This window comes from Nyctereutes procyonoides, unplaced genomic scaffold (assembly GCF_905146905.1).
Source record: "Nyctereutes procyonoides isolate TBG_1078 unplaced genomic scaffold, NYPRO_anot_genome, whole genome shotgun sequence".
NCBI lineage: Eukaryota > Metazoa > Chordata > Mammalia > Carnivora > Canidae > Nyctereutes > Nyctereutes procyonoides.
In genome coordinates, this window is record NW_026575049.1 from 27,330,616 (window position 1) to 27,355,263 (window position 24,648).

General features: G+C 55.1%; 1 protein-coding gene across 9 annotated transcripts in view; it reads left to right on the forward strand.

Annotated features, from left to right (window-relative positions):
• The window catches only part of CSNK1E (casein kinase 1 epsilon), a 33,918-nt gene that overhangs the window by 3,832 nt on the left and 5,438 nt on the right, over positions 1–24,648 (forward strand). For 2 of the 9 annotated variants that reach the window (XM_055328134.1, XM_055328135.1), the window contains exons 3-8: positions 9,591–9,678; positions 17,797–17,907; positions 18,030–18,178; positions 19,868–20,096; positions 20,695–20,865; positions 22,324–22,472. In XM_055328134.1, the coding sequence (XP_055184109.1) occupies positions 9,603–9,678; positions 17,797–17,907; positions 18,030–18,178; positions 19,868–20,096; positions 20,695–20,865; positions 22,324–22,472 (885 nt within the window). In that variant the 5' untranslated portion in view covers positions 9,591–9,602. Of the gene's footprint in view, positions 1–1,289; positions 1,655–4,513; positions 5,145–6,089; positions 6,238–9,590; positions 9,679–17,796; positions 17,908–18,029; positions 18,179–19,867; positions 20,097–20,694; positions 20,866–22,323; positions 23,038–23,068; positions 23,173–23,268; positions 23,664–24,648 lie in introns of those variants that run through there. The other 7 variants (XM_055328130.1, XM_055328131.1, XM_055328136.1 and 4 more) reach the window with 6 other exon arrangements.

Consider the following 24,648-nt stretch of genomic DNA (forward strand, 5'->3'; position numbering starts at 1 on the left):
TGGAAGGAGCGCATTGTAGAGAGAGTTGGCAGCAGTGCAAACAGTGTGGTTTGTTGAATGGAGGGGCAGTGGGGTGACAGGCCAGGTTGAAGGAAGGATGCAGGCAGACAGGTGGGGGAGTGAGGGGTGGGCAGAGGTGAAGGCAGCGACCCTTGGGTGATGCTGGGTGTTTTCATTGTTCCTGTAACTGTGCCTTTAGTGACAACTCCTCTGGGAGTTGATTCCTCAACAGAGATCGGCAGCATGGGGAATACTGAGAGGGGTTTGCCAGGGCGGAGCGGGGAGGGCCGAGGGCCCACCGTGAGCAGGGGTGGAGGGGGTGGGAAGACACCACAGGGTAAGTGAGGCCTTATGTGAGGGAAGGCTGTCAGGCACCATCTGGCCCAGAGATGGAAAGTGCCAGGCCCTTGCCTCCACCCCTATGACCACACACCCACAGCAGAATTCGCTCATTGCACAAGTATTTACAGGGCACCCATTACCAACTGGACACCCACAGGAGCACCTATAGGAGGATTTCTCCCTCTTGGAGCTTATGTTTAAGGGCATTAAAAATAAACAAGTTAATGTTTCTTGCCTGTAGGAAGTGCCATAAAGAAAAGGCCGGGTGATCCAGTAGAAAGAGGCAGAGGGGAAGGGAGCCTGCTTAGGACTGTGCGGTCAGGGCACCCGGCTGGCTCAGTCATGGGACTCTTGATCTCGAGTTGTGAGTGCAAGCCCCATGTTGGGCATGGAGCTTACATTAAAATAATAATAATAATAATAATAATAATAATAATAATAAAGATTGTGTGGTCAAAGAAGGCCTCTCTGAGGAGGTGACTTTTGGGTTGTGACTTGAATGCAAGTCATTGTGTTCAAGACATTGAAGGCAGACATTGAAGACTGAGGATCTGGGGGGCAGGCAGAGATCATTCTAGGTAGAAAGAATGGCAAGTGCAAAGGCCCTGAGATTTGATGAAATGAAAGTAAAAATGAAAAAAGATAGTTCCAGGTGAGGTCTGAGAGGCAGGTAGGGGCCAGATCATAGCAGGCCTGGGAAAGAACATGGATTTCACACTAAGGACAGAGAGAGCATTTGGTGTATTTTCAGTAGTCAAGCGATGTGATCTCACAGGTAACAAACCACGGTAGTATCCAAGTATGCCCACCATGAGAGGTGGCTGGGTTCAGAATATAGTTGGGAGGGGGAGCTGATGGGATGTGCACAAGGTTTTGAATGGGAGGGGCAGAGAAAACCCTTTCCCACCAAGCCCAGATGTGTGTGACCTCAGGGTCTTTCTCAACAGAGCGCCCCAGATGTGGAGTGTACAAGACCTTCCCCATCCAGTCCAGCCCTTATGGATGGGGAGACTGAAGACAGGGCCTTAGAGGTCTCCTTGTCTGGGCCCCCGGAGAGGAGGCTGTGGATTCCCTCAGTTCCTGCTGAAGTTCACTGGCTGAGCTGGGACTCAGATGTGGGCTTCCTGGCCCCTGGTCCAGGCCTCTTGCTACCCAACCCAGCTCCGTCTCCACTGAAGATGGAGGAGGGAGGAAGTACTGCCCGAGAACGACCAGGCATGGTGATGTGGTGAGATCACCAGGAGAAGCGTCTAAAGGCAGCGGAGTCTGGAGAGGCCTAGGAGACAGGGCACTGCCCTGAGAGCAGTCAGAGGTGGGTGGAACATCATGGAAGAGTCCAGGGGCAAGCTGGGCAGTAGGTAGGCTTGAGGAGGGCCTCTTGGAGCAGAGCGTGTGGTGAGCCATCCACCCTCGGGGCTCTTGGGAGAGAGGCACGAGTAGCAGCTAAGAATAGGAAGACTGAGAGACTTCCTGCAGGGGCATCCTAGAGCCGATGCTGTGGGTGAAGACGGAGGGTGGGCAAGGCCAGTGGCTCACCTGGGCCCACCTGGGTTTGCCCACCTCCAACCCAAAGGGGAAGGAGAAGGCAAGGAAAGAAGCCAGAGACCCAGCCTGAGGTTCTAAAAGAAGTCCAATCAGGTGGCCTGGATTCCACTCCATGCCGGCTCCTTGGCACGTTATCAACATCTTCCTCTTACTCAGGACTAAGTTGTTTTTGTACATGATCATCTGCATTATCCCCATTTTATGAATGAGCCTCAGAGACTTTAAGGAACTTTGCTAGGGTCACAGTTAAAAAGAGGCAAAGTCAGCATTTGAAGCCAGCTTCTTAACCACATGGGGCTCCCGTCTTGGGCTCTCTTTGTGACTTTGAGCAAGCAAGGCTCCCTGAGTCTCAGACTCTACCTGTAAAATGATGGGGCCTACATAAATGAACCCCTCAGGCCACTGTGGCTCTTAATGGGGGCCCCAATATTGCCTCTCTTGGACTGGGGCTCAGGAGCCTGAAAGAGGGGCTGTAGACTCGTTCTGGAACTGTGTTCTCCCCCAGCCTGGGAGAGTGGTTAGGGGTGTGGGCTCAGCTAGGCCACTCCTCTCCGCTGCCTCTGCTGAGGGTGGATGTGAGGGTAGGATGAGTCAGTGCAGATAACGTGTCTTGTAGAGGGCCTGCACACAGTAGGCACTCAATAAATGTAGCTCTTGATGTTTTGTCAGAGAGAGCGAAGGCCGTCTCTTCGCAGACCATTCATTCACTCATTCAGCAAATATTCATTAACCCCTCCTATGTGCCAGACATGGTTCTTGACTCTGGTGACCAGTGGTGTCCCCCAAATAGTACCTCCCCAAAATAGCAGTGCCCCTCAAATAGCAGTGGTATCCCCAGAATAGCAGCTTATATTCTAGTAGGGGGCTCAGACAAAAAAAATTCAAATAAGTACCATGTAGAATATGTTATATAGAGATAAGTCTCAGGAAAAAAGGAAGCAGTGAGGGTGGGTTCAGGGTAAGGGGAGGCAGTGCCCTAGTCGGGTTAGGATCTTAAATCAGGAAGACCAGAAGGCCTCCCTGTGAAGGGGATAAGAGCCAAGACCTCAGAGAGGGGAGGGAATGAGCCATGCAGATATCTGAAGGAAAAGCATCCCAGGCAACAGGGACTGCCAGGGCTAAGACCTCGGAACAGATTGTGTAGGGCCATTTGAAGGACCATCCTGATATTTAGTAAATCCAGGGTGGGGTGCCCACAGTCAAGACTCAGACTGCAGATCCCTTTGGGAGGATCAAAAGCTTCCTTCCCATTGCTGATTGCTTCTGCATTATCATCCTGTGGGCTGGCAGTTGCTGGGCTGTCCTTGAGATCCCCAGCCCAGTGCTCCGGGGGTAGGGGAGGGGGGAGAGGGAGTGGTGTGCCAAGAAACAAAAACAAAGTGTTAGATTGGAAGGGTGCCGGGGAATCTCTTCTGACCTAGTGCAGAGCAGCTAAACTCTGGGGTGGGACCCATGTGAGCTGGGACTCCACTGACACCTAATGTTCCAGGCTGATTGCATCTTCAGGGTGAGTGAGTGGGTGTGCAGGGAGCGGAACTGGGATGAGCTCAAGCTGGCCACACCCTTGGGCCTTAAAGTTGAGAGTTAAGTCCTGGGAGGAATCCTTGAGAACCTAGAATGAAGAGAGCAGTCAGGCCCAGAGGCTGCTAGAACCCCATAAGATTTCTTTCCCTTTGGAATCACCTCTATTCCTCTGTTGGGTTTTGTGTCATGTCTCAGTTTCTTGTAAGAGCTGAGCTGCAAAGCTTTTTAGAAGTCCCTGGTTGCGAGGTGGGGTGGGGGAGAACGTTGGTCTTCTAGGGGAGTAGGAAAGAGAACTAGGCCCACAGTAGAGGTAATCAGGGGAAGGATGTGGGGAAGGATGTCACTCTATGTTCAGTGTAGGGGCTGGGGTGGGAGTGTGACAAGATTGGGGCAAGGAAGCTGGGACTTTGTGATGGTTAATGTGTGTCCTTAGGCAAGCACTGTTGAGAGCCTCAGATGCCCTCTCTGTAAACCAGGGAAAGAATAGAGTAGGATTTAATCTTTTGTTGTTTCAGAGGTTAACCACCTCCCCCAGGGCCAGGTGCTTAGTAGATGCCTGAGCAGTGCCAGTCCCTTCCTGGAGAGGGAGGCCATAATTGGGCAGCAGGGCTCAGGCTGGAGGGTGGAGTGGTGAGGATGGAGGACCCAGGGGTACATTCCACACCTGCTCAGTAATGCCAGGGTCCCTCTGCCTGGGGCCCCAGGCTTGGGCACCTTGTTTCACCTTAGCCCAAGTGGGGTTGGTGACAATGCAAGCAGAGCCTCAGGATTCGGGGTTGGTAAGATTGGGATGAAAACAGGTAACAAAGGGCAGGGCATTGGGGGTGGCTGACTTCTAGGACTGGGGCATACTTGGGGGCCTCAAGGGGATGAAGGAAATCATAAAAATGGGTACAACAAGCTCAAGGAACAAAGTAGGTAGCTACTGCCCAGGCCAGCTGAGTGTGGGAGGAACCCAGTGTGAGTTTGGACTCAGAGTTACCCTCTCTCCCAGGGCTTCAAGAGAAGTAGGGAATATGGACCTGTAATAGGAAATCAGCACATTTATTTATTTAAAGATTTTATTTATTCATTTATGAAAGACACAAAGAGAGAGGCAGAGGGAGAAGCAGGCTCCATGCAGGGAGCCTGATAGGGGACTCGATCCCGGAACCTCAGGATTACACCCTGAGTCAAAGGCAGACGCTCAACTGCTGAGCCACCCGGGCCCCTGAAAATCGGCACATTTAAAACAGCGGTTATCAATTAACAAAACAATATAAATAACAAAAAAAAAAATCACTATGCAGGTCCAGCAAAGCCAACCACCTTGCCTAGTGACCCCCTGTTCTGGCAAAGGGGACATGTTGGCCCTGTCTTGGCCCAGGCCAGCTCTGTATTTTGCTGTGCTTTGTGGTCCTGGGCAAACTCCTCCCCTCCTTGGACCACAGATTCCTGGTCTGGGATAGAAGAACCTGATTTGTGGGGCTCCCACCAGTTTGGACAGTGTGTGACTAAGTCCCTCAGGCTCGAGGGAAGATGTGGTTATTATGGAAGCGACTCTTCCCGGGAACCATGCTTCCGGGATTGGATGCAGTGCACTCTGGTGTTTTGTGGGTTCACAATCACAACTGTGTGTGTGTGTGTGTGTGAAGGGATGTGTGTCATCATTTGGAGCTTTGCATGGTGCAGTGTCAATATCATCGTTTTAATAACTTTGCCCTGGAACCTTTCATTGGCTACCCTGGAAGCTGGTGAGAAGCCTTAATTAATTCTCCCAGTGACCTGGGGAGCAAGGGGTCTTCTTCCTAATTGTGGAAACCCAAGCCTAGAGGTGGGAGGTGCCTCAGGCATCTGGGCACCACTGGGAACCCTGACCCAAGTGCTAGTTTCAGGGCAGTGGGGGGGGGGGCGGGGAGGGTGGTGTTTCCTCATTAAACCCATGAGACCAGGATCAGGGTTGGTGCCCATTAGTCTGAGCTGCTGGAAGAGCTGGGAGGGTCCTTTCCACCGGGGTAGGGTAGTGGTGAGGGTAGCTGAGCTCTGGCCACCCCCCTGGGTCTTTTGTCAACGTCACTCTATCTCCTGCTGTCCTGTCAAATCATTGACCCCTGAGCCAACCTGGCCTGTGTTCTCTGCAGTATTCAGAGCCCTCCCCGCCAACATTCTCCTTTTGCAGTGGCCTGGGGGGGGGGGGTGTTGAAAGGAGAGAGGGCAGGGGGAAGAGGAGGCTTTGGGTCTAGAAAACCCCAGCTATGTGTGCACCCGCCTCCTCCCCACCCCACCCGGCTTTTTTCCACCTGTGCCCCAGACTGGATCGGGGTGTGGGTGGCTGTGTGTTTCCCGGCCCCACACGTGAGACCGCGTTCCTGCCACGCGCTCCTCGCCAGGCTTGGGGGAACTGTGTTTCCCGGCTGCTCCCCCTCTCCTCCCCCCACCCCCAGCGTCCCCCGGAGCCGAAGGCGCGGGCCCTTTAAATCCTCCGGGGCGGCGGCGGCGGGCCGGGGATGACATCAGCGGTCGGGCCCGGGGCTCAATGGGAGCCGGCGGGCGCGCGCCGGGCGGGAGCGCGCGAGCCGGCGGCGGGGGCGGGCGGGCAGGAGGGCCCGGAGGAGGGAGGCGGCGGCGGCGGCGGCGGCGGCGGCGAGAACCCAGAGCCAGAGCCCGGCCGGGGCCGAGCGGAGCGGAGCTGAGCGCGGCGGCGGCGGCGGCGGCGGCGGCGGCTGGGCCGGGAGAGGCTGGCGCGCCGGGCGGCTCCGCGAATCCTCCGGCATCCGCCCCGGCGGGCCGCCCCCGCCCGCGGCAGCCCCCCGAGCAGCGGCCCGGCACCGGCGCCTTCCCGGCGGGGTAAATATTGGGGGGCCGCGGGCCCGCGGAGGGGCGCAAACCCGGGGGGAAATGGGGCTCCCTCCGCCTCTTTGTTTTTGCGCGAGAGCGAGGGAGGGGAGGGGACGGGAGGGGAGGGGGGGCGGACACACGCGCGTTCGCACTCGGGGACGGGGGTGGGGGGGCGGCCCGGGCGCCGCCCGCTCGGCCCGGCGAGGACAAAGGCGCGGCTGGGGACGAGGAGGAGGAGGGTGACTATTATTTCGCTGGCGTACCCGGGGGAGCCCCCCCACCCCAGCCCGGCCCGCCTCCCCCTTCCCCGGTTCGACCCTTCCAGGCTCCAGCCGGCCGCGAGGCCCCCCGCCCCCGGGGCCGTCACTGGGGGACGCTGGGGGAGGGGCTCTGGGCTGGGGCGCTGGGGCGCTGGGGGCCCCGAGACTGTGGATACTGTTGATTCCGGCTTCTCGGCGGAACCCTCGCCGGACCATCGGCAGCGCCAACCCCCCCTCTCTCTCCCGGCTCGGGGCTCCCGACCTGGGGGTCAGCGCGGCTGCTCCCGCGTGTGGGATGGGGGCGCTCGGGGGCGCGTGGGGGCCCTGCGGTGACGGGGTGTGTGGTCACCCAGCCGCCGAATCTGTTTTCCTTTGTGGAGAGAAAGAAAGGGGTGGGGGTTATTTATCAGATCGGATTCTCCCGTTTCTGCCCGTGAGAAATCCGTGTTTTGCAAGTCTCTGTGGAACCTGAAACTCTGTGTCCGGGTTATCGCTGGAGAGAGGATTCCCGAGCTCCTCTGCACGCCCCAACTCACAGTGGGGTGAGCCCCCTCCCCGACTTCGCCCTCAGTTCTCTTGCATAGGCGCTTCCCAGCACAATCTCCGCGAGAAGAAAGATTTGGGGCGAAGGGAAGACCCACTGTGTCTGAAGTTGCCTGGGTTTGGGGCTCCCTTGCCTTCCCCATCTAGAAGGTGCCTCCAATTTTTATTTTAATGGTCCACTGACAGGGGCCCCGGCTGTGGGGTGGGGGGTGTCAGAGTAAGAAAACTGCCCATGTGCTCTGTTGCTTGGTAGTTTGTGTAATTTTTTTTAACCAGCTGAAACTCCGGATTTGCGTCTTCCTTTTTTTTTTTTTCTACTTCGTTTATTCCACCCTCACCCCACCCCCCATGGGAGAAGCGGCAAAGGACTGGGAAGCTTCTCCTTACTCGATCCTTTCTCCTCTCCTCTGGGAGGCTTTTTAGGGGACAGTGCTGGGACAGTGGAGGCGCTCCCTGGGGCCCTGGCCCCGGGGGCTGGGTAGCTGGCGCCCAGCAGTGGTTTCCGGTGGGGCTGGTTGTTTGCACCCTCTTCTCCCCTTCCCTGCCCACAGCCCGGTGAGTGGGGAGGGGCTGGGGGGTCATGTGCGGTGTATTTATGTAAGACACCCAGACGGAGGGCGCGGGTATTTATATAACCCGGCGTGGGTATTTATGTAATATAGGATGCGGGTATATTTATGTTCCTTTCCTAACCTGCGGATTCCCCGGCTGCCATGTGTGGTCTCTGGATTGGCGTTGGCGGAACACGGGCTGAGGGGGGAGGCAGTGTTTGTGTATGTGCACACCCGTGACACCCCCCTCTTCCCCCCTCCTGCTGTGGGGCTCATGGTGTGTGTCTGCTTTCCTGTCTTCCTTGGGAGTGTACACACAGATCGGTGGATATGTGAAATGTGTGGCATGTGAGTTTTCTGCAGATGTGGAGTGTGTTCTGCCGACAGCCACAGCCAAGGCACCTCGGCCGGGGCGGCCAGGCGTGTGGGCAGAGGCCCTTGGTTGAGAGCCAGAGTCGGGCTGGCACGGGGCGGGGAGGCTACTTCCTCGTGGCCCACAGCGAAGGGCTGGTGGTAGCTCTCTGGGACTTAGGTGCTGGGGGCTCCATGTGTCTCCTGGGCTGGAGCTGTTGGCTTCTCGCCTCTGCTGGGGCAGAGAGCACCAGCCTGGCCATCTGTGAGCTAAGTCTCTCCCATCTCCCCTCCCAGGTGGGTGCGGCTTTGGGGATGGCATTTGGCATGGGGATGGGGCAGGGTGCTGTGCCCAGCACATCTGCTTTTCCATCTTCCCGCTTAGCTTCCCAGCTCTGGCAGGAAATAAGTCCTGTTTGTGTCAGGTGGGACGGCAGGAACGCTGTCTGGGTCCTAGGTGAGGACACTCTGCCACCAACGTGCTGTCAGGGAGTGTGGGGCAGGTGCTCTTGGGACCTCGCTAGGCCTGAGTTCCCGGTCTGCAGAGGGAGGTCCCTCTTGTAAACACTCTGAGATCTTAGGGGTCCCCCATCTTTCTCCGTTTCATGGTCCACCGTCCCCCATCTTCTAACTGTAGAAACCACCTCCTGGCCTTTGAGTTTCCTTTTCTGCTGACCAGGACCTCAGAGGGCAGAGGGTCTCTACCAGAGTGGCCCCTGATGTCGCATGAGCTTGGGCACCCAGGGTGAGGCACAGGAAGGAGGGAAGCCGCAGAGATCAGCACCCCTTCCTCAGACCTCTCCTCGCACCCCAGAGGCTGGTGACTGAAAACCTGGCTTTGGTCCCTTTGCTTGCTCTGTGGGGCCCTCTCAGGAGATCCTCCTTCTAGTCGTGAAGGAAGCCAACCCCAAACTGTTCAGAGAGGCCTGTGTGGGGTGCTTGGTGTCGTGAGGTCAAGAGAGAGAGCCGACTGAATGTTTTGGGGGCCCCCTTTCCTGCCTGCCCCCTGAGTTGAGAGGAGGCCTGTCTCCTGCAGGGCACACTGCAAGCTGGCAACTTCTAGCCTCTGGAAAGACGGGGCCAGGCTGTGGAGGCCTGGTGTCCAATTCTTGTTATTAGAAGCATGGGGGTTTGGGGGTGGTGGCGGGGGACTCTGTCATTGCCGAGTCCTAAAGGAGCTGAGGAACTCCTTTGGGACCCTCCATTCAATATGTCCTCCTATCCCTGGAGGCTTAGAACCTGCTGGTGGTTGCCATGGTAGCACCCCCAGAAAGATGAACTCCTGCATCCCTCTCCCTCCCCATCACCTCTTTTGTCTGATTTTCCTGGCCCATTGTGCCTGGCCCACCCCTGAGGGGCTGCTGTTGGTGGGTCCCCAAACAAGTGTCCCCCAAGGAGATGCTCGCTGGGCTTTTTCCTCTAGGGCTTAAGATCCAATTCCACCCTCTGCCTGGCTACACTGACACATTCTCAGCCTTGCCTCCCTATATCTCACCTGTGGAGGCCATCGGGCCACCTGGCACCTGGATGCCCTCGGGGAAATGTTGGCCTCCCAAGTTCCTTGCCTCTTTCCCTGGCCTTTGGGGGGAGTCCACTGGGCCAGGCTCCCTTCCCTGCTCCCCGCTTCCCTGACCCCTGTGTCTGCTTCTCTCTGCAGTGAGAGTGAGTCATGGAGCTGCGTGTGGGAAACAAGTACCGCCTGGGACGGAAGATCGGGAGTGGGTCTTTTGGAGACATCTACCTGGGTAAGTATCCCTGATTCCAGCCTAGTGGCTCTGGGGCCCCCGGGGTGGTGCCAGGGACAAGGAGGGGTAAATGTGTCAGGACTTCTGGCTCTGAAACCAGAACTTGGCTCCAGGCCTCCAGTGGCACGGTTTGGTCATTTTGTCCCCAGGGCCATCCTAGGTCGGGAGAGAAGCAGCAGGTTGGGGGTGAGGCAGGCTGGGGGGTAGGGAGGTTCCCCACTGGCTGCAGGCTGGACAGACGAGAGTATTTATAGCTCTGGTTTCCAGCTGATGATGACCTGGGTCTCCAGCTGGACGTGGGAAAGCCCAGGCTGGGGTAGCACCCCTGTTTCTTGCCTCCGGGGGGGGAAGGATGGTGGTAGACAGAAGAGGCTTGGGCCACCACTCGCTCCCAGCTGGGCGCCCTCCCTCTGCTCTGGCCCCCTGGAATTCAGCCCAGGCAGGCTTCGGAATGACGATGACGCAGGCTCTCCCACTAACCTCTGGGTAGGGGTGGGGGCAGGGGTCTGGTCGGCGTTTTCAGGATCTTTCTTTCCGGATGTGCTTCCTGTTGAAAGTCTGAATTTGCTCTTGTGTTGTCATTTTAAACAAAACGCTGACTTCTCACCCTGTCCCTCGACCTGACAGAAAAGAGGCCTCCTGCCTTCAAATGCTGCCTTCTCAGCTGCCCAAGGGCATATGCTTGGTCAGGAGTCAGCCCTTCCCTTGCAGTTGTCAGTCTGGGAGGAGCTGCTGTGTGGGTAATCATGAATGGAAGCTGTTAGAGCAGGGTATCCAGTCCCTGGGGTTTATCCACATTCCCATCTCTTTGCCTCTTTTTCCCTACTTGGAAAAGCAAAGTAAATCATTTCTGTCCGGGGCACAGAAAGGCAACAAAGCAGTGTGCTGTGTTCGTTGGTTCTGGACTTGGGGGTGGGGGGCGGTTTCTCTTACCTAGTGGTCGGGGCCTCTACCCACTTGGAGTATGAACTCTGCTTCTCAATGAGCTACCCCTTCCCCATCAGAGGCGACAGGTAAGGGACATTCTCTGAGCACGCAGTGGGTGCTGGGCAGGGTCCTTTTCGAATGTGGTCTCCCTGCAGAGCAGCCTATAGAGATGGAGCTGTTACTGTCCTTTCTGCGCACAATCAAGAAGCAGGTGTGTGTGGTCAAGTTGGCTGCCCATTGTCTTTCTCTTGAACATTAGAAAAGGCAGCCTTTATACTCATGAGTGAGAGGGTGTGATAGAACATGGGAGGGAGACATCAGACAGAGCTGGGTTCCAGACCTGGTTTTGTGCCGCTGTGGGAAAGTCATGTGACTGCTCTGTGCCTCAGTGTCCCCACATGGAAAGTTTGTGTGATGATGAGGCCTGGCTGACCAAGGGCAAAAGTCACGGAGAAGCAGCTTTTGGCACAGATACACATCTGCTTGTAGGGACCATCCAATCTAGGGCCTTCATTTTGTAGAAGGGAACAGAGGCCCCGAGAGGGGAGGGGAGGCTAACGTCATTGAGAAAGCTGGTGTCCCTGGTCCATGTGGTGGGACCTCCCTGGGGGCTTCCACGGAGGTCCTGGGGGACTTCCTGTTTATCTAGTTCATTTAAAAAAAAAAAAAACCTGTCTAGATTTACTACTCTTTGTGCAGGCTTTGGAGTAAGTTCTACCAAGATTCGGGTGTCGGCATTTCTTCCATTAGCTGTATTATGCCCAAAGGTGATGACCTCCACCAGTCTTGGCTTCCCCATCGGTAAAATAGGGTCATGAGGCCTGCAAGGTGGTGAGAAGTAATGAGATCACAGTGTGCACAACACCTGCACATGCTCGGCCCAGCTGTGGTGCTTTTCTGTTGTGTCCTCCACCAACCCTCAGTATTTTGGGATTTGCTATTGTCGGAGGATTTGGGTTTTCTTGGGCCTGAGTGGGGGAGGGAGCTGGTTCTGCCCTGAGAGCAGGTCCCCTGCCCAGCCTTTGCTGGGCGCTCAGGCCAAGTGTGTGTGTGTGTGTGTGTGTGTGTGTGTGTGTGTGTGTGTCCGTGTGTCCCGTGATGCTGTGTCCTGCCAGCTCCTTCCTGGGCTCCCTTCTTACCACTGTGGGGACAGCGTGATTGTAGGGCCTCCCCAGCTGGCCTCGCTGGCTCCCTTTGTTCAAAGCTCTGGCCACATTCTTGTCACTGACGCCAGTGCCAGGGCCCGACTCCAGATGGCCTCTGCAGGTGGGGCTGGGCGCGGCCTCCAGGCCCTGCTTTCCAGGATCAACCAAGGCAAGCCCTCTGTGGATGTGGCTGCAAGGCCCACAGCTTTTCTGGAGGTCCCGCCTCCTCTCCTCTTAGCGTCCTAAGGGAACAACCAGGAGAGTGGGGCCAGCTTTGTGAGGGCCTCGGGTCAGCTGCACAGGGTCTAGAAGTGGCCGAGACCGTGTCTGCTCTACCCCCTCTGGCCCTGTGCCCCTGAGAGCTCCCTATTCTTAGTCTCCATTTCTCAGTCTAAATGGCAGGGGGGGAATCCCTCGGTGGCGCAGCGGTTTGGCGCCTGCCTTTGGCCCAGGGCGCGATCCTGGAGACCCAGGATCGAATCCCACATCGGGCTCCCGGTGCATGGAGCCTGCTTTTCCCTCTGCCTGTGTCTCTGCCTCTCTCTCTCTCTCTCTGTGACTATCATAAATAAAAAAAATTAAAAAAATAAATAAATGGCAGGGGGTTGGAGGGGTGCTGTGTTCTGCACCTCCAATCCAGCCAGGTCCCTGATTACATGTGTCTGTGTTGGTGTCTAAATGAGCCAGCCCCCATGTGACGGTGGTCACCCCTCTCCCCACCCAGGGCTTCCCCAGGCCCCAGATCCCAGGCTGGCTCTCTCCAGGCCCTGTGCCGTGTCCCATTTGTTTTCCAGACTGCCCTCTCCTCCCACCCTGGGAGCCATTGTACCCTACCTGCTGGGTTACCTCTACTACCCCTGCTCTGGTACTTTGCACTTAGGGTCACCCTTTGTTGCTCCCACAGAAGGTGAGCTGATCTCATCCAGGGCAGGGCTGGTTCAGCCGCTCTGGGCCTTAGTATGTGTCTGTTGATTGAATGAATGAGATTCTAGACAAATCCCAGCTCTGCCCCTGCAGACCTGTGACCTTGGGCCAGTTATTAACCTTTTCTGAGCCTTAGTAGTGGGAGTGAAGGGAGATCAGAGGGGAAGGCTGGTGGCTTTCTGACAGAACTTAGAGGCAGTAGAGGGGCCTTGTGGTGGTGGGAGCCTGTGGGGGCAGCCAGCCGTGGCAGCTTTCCAGTACTCTGCAGAGACCCGAAGGCTTTACCTAAGAGCGAGGCTCCTGCCCTGGGGAAGTTAGCGCAGAATATAGTCTCTGACCTTTGGTGTTTCAGTTTCTATATGTGTCAACTAGAGATATAAACAGTAGTCCTTGCAGGATGGCAGGGGAGTGCCAGGGGATAAAGGGCTCCCAACACCCTGCCCCTCCCCATCTCAGGGAAGATGTTCTCTTGGGCACCTCTCCTTCTCTGCGTGCATCCTCCGAATCATAAGTGCTGGAGGTCCTGTTTTCAGAGGGGTCACCATCAATCAGCTCTTCTCTGGACAGTATTCCTGGGTCTCCCTCGCCCCTCACGTCCTCTCCAGTCCTCTCCTAATGCCAGTGGGTCTGAACAGGGGCAGGGGTTGGGGGCAGGTTTGTCCCACAGGAGATATTCGATGAGGTCTGGGAACATTGTTGATCGTTTAAACTCAGGGAAGAGGGAGCTACCATTGGCAGCTAGTGGGTAGAAGTCAGAGATGCTGCTAAACATCCTACAACACACAGGACGGGCTCCGGATTCCAGTAGTGCAGAGGCTGAGAATCCCTGCAACAAGGCATCCATACCCAGCCCATGGAGTCTCAGGCTCACAGCCAAGACCTCAGCTTGGTATTTGAGACCCTTCTGAGCTATCCTTTGCTCCCCTCTTGTGCCATCTTCTTCAGCTCCTTCCAGGTCTAGCTGCACCAAACCACTCAGGGTTCACTGCACCCCACTCCCGTTGGACCTTTTCGTGTGCTGTGACCTCTCTCTGGTACAGTGCTGCTCACACATCTGGAGCCTTGTGCAGCCTTTTCTCCCACTGACCTGCGCGTGGTTAGGACACGGGCTCATGTCTGAAGCCCAGGGCCCACTACTTACTGAACCCAACTTTCGTTGAGCACTGATTATGTGCCAGGCCCTGTGCTAAGCCTGGTGACACCTCAGAACAACCTCTCCCATACCACGTCCCACCGCCCCTCAGAAATGTGTGTGGCTCTCCCCACTGATGAGTGTCAACGTGCCAGAACATTTTACAGTTGGCAAAGTACTTTTTCTCCAGTTGCTCACTGGAGTTGGTAATCTCTTTTCTTTGTAATTTTAATTTTATTTTAGGGGGTTCAAAAATGAAAACACAAAACGAGAAACCAAAACACCCCGAGTGGGGATCCCTGGGTGGCGCAGCGGTTTAGCGCCTGCCTTTGGCCCAGGGTGCGATCCTGGAGACCCGGGATCGAATCCCACGTCAGGCTCCCGGTGCATGGAGCCTGCTTCTCCCTCTGCCTATCTGCCTCTCTCTCTCTCTCTCTCTCTCTCTCTCTCTCTCTCTCTCTGAGACTATCATAAATAAATAAAAATTAAAAAAACAAAAACAAAAAAAACACACTGAGTGGAAGAAATCAGTTGCAAAAAGATCACATATTGTATGATTTCCATCTAAGTGAAATGTCTGGAATAGACAGACCCATCGAGATGGTAGATGAGTGGATGTTGAGCGAATCCTGAGGGGTACTGGGGTTTGGAGGTGGTGAGAGTAGTCTAAAATTGGTGGTGGTATCAGTTACACAGCCTTGTGAATGAATATACTGAAAACCACTGAACTATACACTTTAAAGAAGTAATTGTGTGCTATGTGAATTATATCCCAGCAAAGGTGTTGGGAAAAGTGGCAGTTGTATAACCTGGAGTCCAGTAAATGGTCCTCCCCTCCAGGGTTAGGGGTCTGAGTAGCCCTTCCTGGCCCTTACTGGTTTCTCGTGCTTCTTTCCAGTGTTTTCTTATGTAGATAACAACTAAACACAGATCCGTATTATTTCCCCATCTTTTCATTTTTTTTTAAGCTAGAAAGAGCATAGAATACATACTGTTCTGTACTTTGCTTTTTCACTTCCTGTATCTTTGAGATCTTTCCACTTCTGCACAGAGAGAGCTTCCTCATTCTTTTTCCATTGTATTCTATGTTATTGATGGGCCATTCTTTATTTAACCAGCCCCACAATGATGGACATCTGGGCTGTGTCCAAGTTTTGTTGTTGCAAACAGCCCACAGTCAACAGCCGACAGCCTCATCCAGGCCCATTTTGTAAACACCAGGGTGCTGAGTGCACCCCTGAAGTCGGAAGGTTCTTCAGTTCGGGGTGCCCCCTGTGCTGCAACCGTGCCATCAGACAGCACAGGTGTCTTACGGCAGAACATCTGCCAGTTATAGGTGGGAGTGTACTTTGAGGACCATTTGTGTTTCTCTTACCAGGAGATTGAGCATCTTTTCATATGAGTACACCATTTTTATATTAATGATTTATTCTCTCCAGGTATCTATTCAAATCCTTTACCCTGTTTGCTTTGAGCCTTTGGTCCTTTTCCTAACAGATTAGCACTCTCAGCTCCTTGCTGCTGATAAGTTACAGGTATATTTCTTAGGACTTTGCTGCTGGTGTTTTTGTCAGGGAGAAGGGATTCCCTTTTTGGGTGGGACAGAGCCTTTTTTTTTTTTTTTTTTTTTTTAATAGCCTGTGGATTTTAAATCAGGGATAAAAAGCCTTGCCTACCCCAAAGTTTGTAAGGCAGTTCTTTCTTCTTCTAATATCTCACTGTTTTCATTAAGTGTTTTTCATTTTTGTTTTTTAAAGATTTATTTATTTATTCATGAGAGACAGAGAAGGAGAGAGGCAGAGACATAGGCAAGGGAGAAGCAGGCTTCTCGAGGAGCCCAATGCAGGACTCGATCCCTGATCCTGGGATCATGACCTGAGCCAGCAGCCCAACAGCTGAGCCACCCAGGCATCCCTTCTTTTCATTAAGTGTTGAGAAGATACAAAAGAATACATGTAACAAAAAAAAAAAAAAGAATACATGTAACAGATACGCATGCTATTAGGTACCTTCTGCTGGAGGAGGACCTGCCTGTCACCTTGTAGGGCCCTGCTACACCATTGCACTCCTCGTCTGCTTTCCCCTCCCAGAGGGAACCACCATCTGACAGTTGAAAATTGTTCCCTCCTGTTGCAGAGGTTTTACTGTTTGGACTTAATCCTATTCATAACAAAATTAACCATTTTTATTTTATTTTATTTTTTTATTACTATTATTTTTATTTATTTATGATAGTTACAGAGAGAGAGAGAGAGATGCAGAGACATAGGCAGAGGGAGAAGCAGGCTCCATGCACCGGGAGCCTGATGTGGGATTCGATCCCCGGTTTCCAGGATCGCGCCCCGGGCCAAAGGCAGACGCCAAACTGCTGCGCCACCCAGGGATCCCCTAACCATTTTTAAAATACACAGTTACATGGCCTTTGATACATTCCCATTCTTGTGCAACCACCATTCATACCTAGTTCCAAAACATTTTCATCACCCCAAAAGAAAGCCCCTTGTGCATTAAGTAGGCACGCCCTCTTTCCCCTTCCCAGCAGTCTACTTCCGGACTCCACAGAGTTACCCTATTTGGGACATTTCCTGTAATGGAATCATACAGGATTTGTGCTTTTGTGGGTCTGGCTTATTCATGTAGCACATTTGTAAGGTTCATCAATGTAACATGTGTGGTGGGTCCTTCATTCCTTCCCGTGGCTGAGTAACATCCCGCTGTGGAGAGATGCAGTTTGGCCACACATCCTATTGCTGCACACTGGGTTGTCCTCACCTTGGGTCCTTAGGAATGGTGCCACTCCTCGCTCTCTCGTACCAAGCTTTAAGATGCTGGGAGCCACCTAGCAGCCGCATGGAGTTGGTATCCATTACTTTGCACTGCCTTGTGGCCTTCTTCTCTCTGACTGCATCGCAGCTTAGCCATTCTGATGCTGGACATTTGGGTGGTTGGGGGTTGTGTACATTCTTGTGCTCCTGGGGCTCACATGTTTCTGAAGGGCACTATACTCGGGAGTGGACTTGCTTGGGCAAGGCTATGTGTGTATTCAGTTCCACTAGGTAAATGCCAGCCTGGTTTTCAGAATGGCTGCTAAGGTGCCTTGGCTCTTGATCTGGGGTTTTGTGTTCGAGCCCCACGTTTGGATGTAGAGATTGCTGTAAAAAAAAAAAAAGGGAAAGTGGCTGTGCTAACTTATGCCCCACCTTTTCTTTTTTCCACACAAATTTTTGCTTCACTTGGGATTTCTCTTGGTGTGTGGTGTGAACTGTGGTGTCTTTTCTCAGCTGGCTAGCCTGTTGTTCCAAGGACGTTTATGGCAGAGGCTCATCTTTTCCATCCTTTCTCCTATCCTAAATTCTTCCAATGCTGGTGTTCTCTGGACCTTCTGCTGTGTGTGTATGTGCTAAGGCTCCACTGTTTGAGTTATTGCCACTATAGTTAGACCTGGGCCCTGTCTCGTTCTAGCCCCCAGGCCTCTATCTCAGCCCCCTCGGTATTAGAGATGGGGAAACTGAGGCTAGGCACAGTTTGGATTTGGGTCTTCCTTGGGACTTCTTGAGACAGAGCCTTGCTCTGCCCCCTTCTCTCCTCCTTAGCCTGATATCCCACTGACCTCACTCCTCTCCAGCTCAGCAGCTCCCGCCCTCCAGGATAAAATTCTTTTCCCCCCGGATCTCTGGGCCTCCTGCAGCCCATCCCATCTCCCTTCACACCCGGCCTTCTTGCTGCATCATTCTGTGGCTCTGTGAAATGTCTGCAGATCCTCCGTCCTTCCCCTCCCCACTCCCACCCAAGAGGAGCCGGGTGCCTGCTCTGTGCCGGCAGCCGCTCCACTTCCCTTGGATATGGTGCTGGGCCCTTTGCTGCCTTTCCAGCCTTCCCCAAGGGGTGCTGAGCTGCTTAGGGGCAGACACCGAATTAGCTGTGACTTGGGGCCACCTGCCTGGCCGAGTATGACCCAGGTCTCTTGTGTCCCTCCTCCATCCCTGGTAGGTGCCAACATTGCCTCTGGTGAAGAAGTTGCCATCAAGCTCGAGTGTGTGAAAACGAAGCACCCGCAGCTACACATCGAGAGCAAGTTCTACAAGATGATGCAGGGAGGAGGTGAGGGCTGGGTGGGGCCTGGGGGTGGAGCCTGAATAGCACTGGGTGGGGGTGGGTTGTGCACGTGTGCACAAAGGTGTGGTGGGGGGCTGCCAACCTGACCCCTCATCTCTGGCCCTCAGTGGGAATCCCATCCATCAAGTGGTGCGGAGCTGAGGGGGATTACAATGTGATGGTCATGGAGCTGCTGGGGCCCAGCCTCGAGGACCTCTTCAACTTCTGCTCCCGCAAGTTCAGCCTCAAGACAGTGCTGCTCCTGGCCGACCAGATGGTGAGTCCCTACCGTACCATTGGGCACAGGATACCAGCCCTGCCTCCTGCGACTGGAGGATGCCCCAGCAGGAGGCAGTGACAGGGACATAGGACAGGCTTGGTTCCTAGATCAGGACCAGGGACCTTGACCATTGGCTGTAGAATTGGGGGTAGGGGGGGTCTTACACACAGAGGGAGAGGGAGAGACAGGCAGAGGGAGACACAGGCAGAGGGAGAAGCAGGCCTCATATAGGGAGCCCGACGTGGGACTCAATCCCAGGTCTCCAGGATCAGGCTCTGGACTAAAGGCGGCACTAAACTGCTGAGCCACTGGGGCTGCGCCATATAGCAGGGCTTTAAATGCAGATCTCTAGGCCTCCTGGGTTGGGCTCCTGGGGTAGGACCTGGGACCCTGCCTCAGGTGATTCTAAAGCCAGTGATCACACAATCTGGGCTGCACCCCAGTGTGTGACTGACTGTAGGTAATTGCTAAGCCTCTCTGAGCATCAGTTGTCTCATGTGGGAGTCTCTCCTTTGTTGTGGGGTCAAGAGGGACACCACACAGTGCCTGGACCAGAGCAGATACACGGCCCACTGATAAGCGGTCCTTGGGCCCTAAAGCCCTTTACAAACTCAGAGGAGGAAACCTTTTTAAAAATATAACATAGATGGGATCCCTGGGTGGCGCAGCGGTTTGGCGCCTGCCTTTGGCCCAGGGCGCGATCCTGGAGACCCGGGATCAAATCCCACGTCAGGCTCCCGGTGCATGGAGCCTGCTTCTCCCTCTGCCTGTGTCTCTGCCTCTCTCTCTCTGTGTGTGTGACTATCATAAATAAAAAAAATATGTATATATAACATAGAATTTTGGACTCAGAATGATATGTGGAGCTCTTGTTAGGCAGGGGTCTGGGTCTGCGGCTGGCCTGCAGAGTCTACAAACACTTGCAATTTGGGACTAAATGTGTGTGTGCAGAGGAGAGTTTGTCAGATTCTCACAGGATGTGACACTCAGTAAAGGTTTAGGAAATACTCTGCCAAGCCAGACGAAGCTGTTGACTTCCAGAAGCCTGAAACCCAGAGACAGGACTCACTTGCCAGAGGACGTATTGTGTATACCCATATTCATTCAAGTTTCTGACATAATATTTAAAGGAAGGGTCTGTGTGGTCCCCCTGACTCTGGTGTCTTTTGCAAGCTAGGAGACAAATCCTGTCTTTTGTGCCCTAGCTCTGTCACCCCTGAGTTTAGGCTTCATTGGTCCTCCACCCTTTCCTCCCTTCCCCCACAATTTTGGTTGCCAGAACAGTCTTTGAAATGCCTCTCTAACTCCAGCTCCTCAAGTCTGGTGACGGTGTAGAGCCAGGCAGCAGTCTCTCCTGGCCAGGCCCAGATGCCTTACCGGGCTTTATCTCTAGATCTTGCCGTTAGCTTTCCAACCTTGCTGTCTGTCCCTGTTGCACAGCAGCCTCGGTGAGCTCCTTTCAGAATTCCTCTCTACGTCACTTCCTCCAGGAAGCCTTTTCTGACCTGCCCCTCAAAATCATCTTATGCAGTTGCGGAGGCAGATCTTTCTCCCCTCCCCAGGGTAGGGACCACAGATGCCTCTTTTCTATTCCTACCACCCCTGCCCTCAGGCCCCAGTGCAGGGCCTGGCCCAGGGTGCCCTCCATGGACCACTTGCTGAGTGACTTGCTGCTCCCTCCCCCAGATCAGCCGCATCGAGTACATCCACTCCAAGAACTTCATACACCGGGACGTCAAGCCTGACAACTTCCTCATGGGGCTGGGGAAGAAGGGCAACCTGGTGTACATCATCGACTTCGGCCTGGCCAAGAAGTATCGGGACGCCCGCACGCACCAGCACATCCCCTATCGGGAAAACAAGAACTTAACCGGCACTGCCCGCTACGCCTCCATCAACACCCACCTGGGCATCGGTGAGTGTGCAAGGCCCGGGAAGCCATGTGCGTGCACTCGTGGGCTTGCTGACCAGGCTGCTCCCCCTCAGTTGTTGCCCCAAAGTTGGGTCTTTTAGGAGAAGAGCTATGGCATGGCAAGCACCTTAACATGCCTTGCTTTGCCCCCACAGCAGCCACATAGAGTGGGGGGGGGGGGGGCGGGGGCCGCATGCAGGCTCACAGGTGCAACAGAGGCCGCTCTGCATTGCACAGCTTAGAGAGGACCAGAGTCAGGTTCGAGCCTGGCCCTGTCTGTTGCCACACTTGTACCCTGTCCACAATGTGGGCTGGCGAGGAGGCAACAGGGTGCTTATTACATAGTTGTTGAATAAATAAGTACCTGCACTAGAGAAACTAGACCCAGATGGAGTAGGGAAAGCTTGGCCCCAGGCCTTTTTCTGTAGGAGGGATGATAACCCGTGTCTATTTGGGAGTTGCGGCTAGCCAGCGTGAGGGCTGGCGGGAGTGGGGGCAGTGCCTTTCAGTTGAGCATGTCCTGGAGGGAGAGGGTCGTGGTCCCCATTGGCGTGGAGCCCCAGTGGACCCTGCCCCTCACCCTGTCCTCGACTCCATGCAGAGCAAAGCCGTCGAGATGACCTGGAGAGTCTGGGCTATGTGCTCATGTACTTCAACCTAGGGTCCCTGCCCTGGCAGGGCCTCAAAGCAGCCACCAAGCGCCAGAAGTACGAGCGCATCAGTGAGAAGAAGATGTCGACACCGATTGAGGTCCTCTGCAAAGGCTACCCCTGTGAGTAGCCCAATGAGGGAAGCAGCCAGCTGGGGACCCCCTGCAGGGGAAAACAAGGGGAAGACAAGGCCGCCCAGCCCACACTGGACCCCACTGCCCCGGCGCCAGAATGTTAGTCAGAGACTAGCTGTCCCTGCTCAGGCCCCTGTCCTGCCTCATCTCATAAGGGCTACATTTTAGGAAAGCTAGTTCTTCCTCACCCTGCGAGCCTCCTTTACCACCCACACAGAACATGCCCGTTCTGACACTTTAGCTCACCACACATGGGGGAGGTTCCCTCCACCAAGCAAGTCTCCGTGACACCCATTGGGTGTCCTCTAGCTTAACTCAGTTCTGACATAGTCTGCCTGGAGGCAGCAGCAGATCACACAGGTTTTTGGGGCTCGATCTCACAAGACCACTCCCTCCCACCCCGCCAGATGCCGGTCACAAGTCCGACTTGCTACCTGTGCTCTGAATCTGACATTCCCAGCCCCTCTCCTTGGCTGAGATGAATTTGCTAGAGCGGCTCACAGGACTCGGGGAAACTTACTTGGTGTTCCACTTTATTAAAGGCTATGATACAGGATGTGGATGAACAGCCAGATGAAGAGATACATAGGGTGAGGTCTGGGAGGGGCCCGAGCACAGGGGCTTCTGTCCCCATGGAGTTGGGGTGTGTCACCCTCCTGAATGGGGACATGTTCACCAACCTGGAAGCTGTCCAAACCCCGTCCTGTTGGGATTTTTATGGAGGCTTCTTCATGTAAACATAAGCGATTACTACATTTCCAGCCCTCTCCCTTCTAGAGAAGTGTGTGGGGGGTGGGGCGGTGAAAATTCAAGCATTCAAAGCTTCTAGTCATGGCTCGCTCTTGTGAGCAGTCCACCCATCCAGGAGCCATTACGAGCCCACCCAGTGCTTCAGAACAAAAGACGCTCCTAGTGCTCTTAGCGTTTGGAGATTTACAAGGGTTTTCGGAGCTCTGTGCAGGAATGGGGGCTGAGACCAGTATATATTTTTTACTAGCTCACAAGGGCTCTCCCCACCCCTGCTTTCTGGAGGAGGAAGTTTGCCTCCTGTGGCTAATGTCATGTTGGGAGTTCCCACTGTGTTCTTGAGTCCTTTGGGTTTTGTGATCCCTCCTGATCTGCCCTGTGCACGTGGTCCCCAGAATGACTGGCAAGAGCAGATAGAGCTGTGGCCTAAGACTGCGGTGCCAGCCAACTGCAAGGGAGCACTTGCTCATAATTCACGGCTCTTTGGTTCTATTCAGGTCTTCCCAGGCTTTCCCCACCGACGTGTGAGGGTTTTAGCACTGTTAGAGGGACCGTAGTTCAGCTCTGTCATCATCTTGTTCCCTCTTAGATTGAAAGCATTTGTAGGGATAGTGGTGAATGGGTAGGATGACCTGGGCTACGGGGGCCCTGGGAGCCTAGGCTGGGCCTCACCTCGGCCTTTTCTGTGACCCCTGCCAGCTGAGTTCTCAACATACCTCAACTTCTGCCGCTCCCTGCGGTTCGACGACAAGCCTGACTACTCCTACCTGCGCCAGCTCTTCCGCAACCTCTTCCACCGGCAGGGCTTCTCCTATGACTACGTCTTCGACTGGAACATGCTCAAATTCGTGAGTCACCTGGAGGCCAAGGCGGGCTTGGGGGACTGGACGGGGAAGGCCCTGACTCATAAGGCCAAAGTGACCCTGTGGGGGGTGGGGCTCCCGAAAAATGGGAGTTATGAGCTGGACAGCGCCAGCGACGTCGCTGGGGTCCCGGAGTCCCCGCGATCTCCCCTCTGCAGCCTCATCTGTGCTGACAGCACGTGCTGCTGTGGTCAGCAGGGCCTGGGCAGGGCACCACCTCCCGCCAGGCCCAAGAGGACCTGGCTGGGCCTCAAGTCCCTCCTCGGTGCCCTCGGCGGGGCGTGGATGGCGCTGGCGGGCCCCCCGGCTGTCCTGATCGTTGCCTACACCACCCTGCTCTGGTTGTTCTGCACATCCCAGGCGGCTGCCTTCAGCGTGGCTTCTCTGGCCAGCCTCGACCCGTTCATTGTGGTTTCTTTCTTCCTGGTCATGGGACCCTGGGTCTTGCTAGGCGGTTGCTCTGTCTCCCTCTTTTAAAGGTCTTGGGGGGGTGGGGGGTGGGGAGGAGCGTTCGTCAGCTGTGCCCGGAGCTCCGGAATCTGTGAAATTGTGTGTCTCGTTTCACATCTCTTCTGGAAAAGGGGGCTTCCTCGAGCCAGGCTCAGCCCCGTGACAACGAAGCCATTGCGCTGCCCTGTCCCCGCCCCCGTCCCTGGGCCGGGCCCACGTACTCACCCTCCTACTGGTAAGGACCCACCAAGGCCTGGCCTTTCCGAGATTTACCGCTTGGCCGGGCAAGCACAAGAGGCTGAGCCTCTGCTGTGCTCTCTGTCCCTTCCAGGTGCCCGGCGCCCCTGGGCACCCAGGGCCCTCCAGATAGGCCTGTGGAGGAGGTGGAGGAGCTGCCCCCCCAAAACTACTGGCCTGTGGTCTGGACTCCGGGGCCCCAGTTCTGACGTCACCAGGTGTGTCTGCGCCCATCGGGGCCAGGCCTGAGGAGGTGTCCCTTGGCGTTGGTGGGGTGCGGTGGAGAGGGAGTGGTGGAGAAGGCCCTCCCATGAGATTCTTGGGGACGAATCAGCTGCCTGATGAACAGAGCCTGAAGGAGGGATGACGTTCACTGCCCTGGAGGGCCTGGTGGGAACGGGCACTGGGAGCAGCCTCAGCAAGACCCCGACGGTGGCCTCTCTGTTGCACCTGAACTCATTAAACGCCCCCAGCCTGTATCGCACTTCATGCTGGTGTGCCTCTCCTTTTGTGGCGGATGCCAGATGCTCAGGACCCAAGGGCTTATCCTCCTGGACACTGGGGTCGGCACTTGGTCTGGTGCCCCTCTTCTCTCTCGGCTTGGGGCAGTACTGTTCCCTGAAGAGTTTGACAGGTCAGGCAGAGAACATCAGTCCCACGGGCCAAGGGACCTGAGGGGTGGGGGTGGGCAAAGGGCAGTGGGGCACCTTTCACCCAGACCTTCCAGCTGGGAGTGTGGCCAGGGGCCAGCTCTTCTCACCAAAGGGCGTTCACTGCTCAAGGCTCTGGACACTGGGCACTCGGTCATCTGTGTAGAAAATTTTTCCCGGGCCTGCTGTGGGGATGGGCTTGGCCCTTCCTCTCAGTGTAGCTCCAAGAAACGGGTGTTATGTTGTCTAGGCTTGCACCATGCAGTATGATAGCCACTGGCTACATGTGGCTAATTTTAATTAAAAGGAATCAAAGCTGAAAATGTAGTTGCTCACTTGCATTTGCTACATTTCAAGTTGTTAGGAGCCACGTGTGTTTGCTTAATGGCTACCACGTCCAATAAGGCAGACTGTGAACATTTCCATCATCACGGAAAGTTCTGTGGGACAGTGGTACTCTAGATGGGTTCTCACAGAACCTCTCATGGGACCATCCATCTGACAAGATCTCATCTCAACCCAGGCCAAGAGTACCCCCCACCCACCCATGGCTGGTACTCTGACCCCTTCCTGGGGTTCCCTCTGAGGCAGGCTCTAGAGTCAGAAGCTGAGCAGAGGTGCCACCAGCCTTATTCTGCACCCATCTCTGACTTGAGGGTCCTGGATGGGATCCCTGAGCGCCTTTGACCCCATCACCACTATGGTGAACTCCACCGTCTCTACCTGCCTGTTGGCAGAAGCATCTGACATGTGATACGGGGACCATCCATGCCTTCACCCCAAGGCCAGGCCCCTGGTGCCATTACCAGCACCGCCCTACAGAC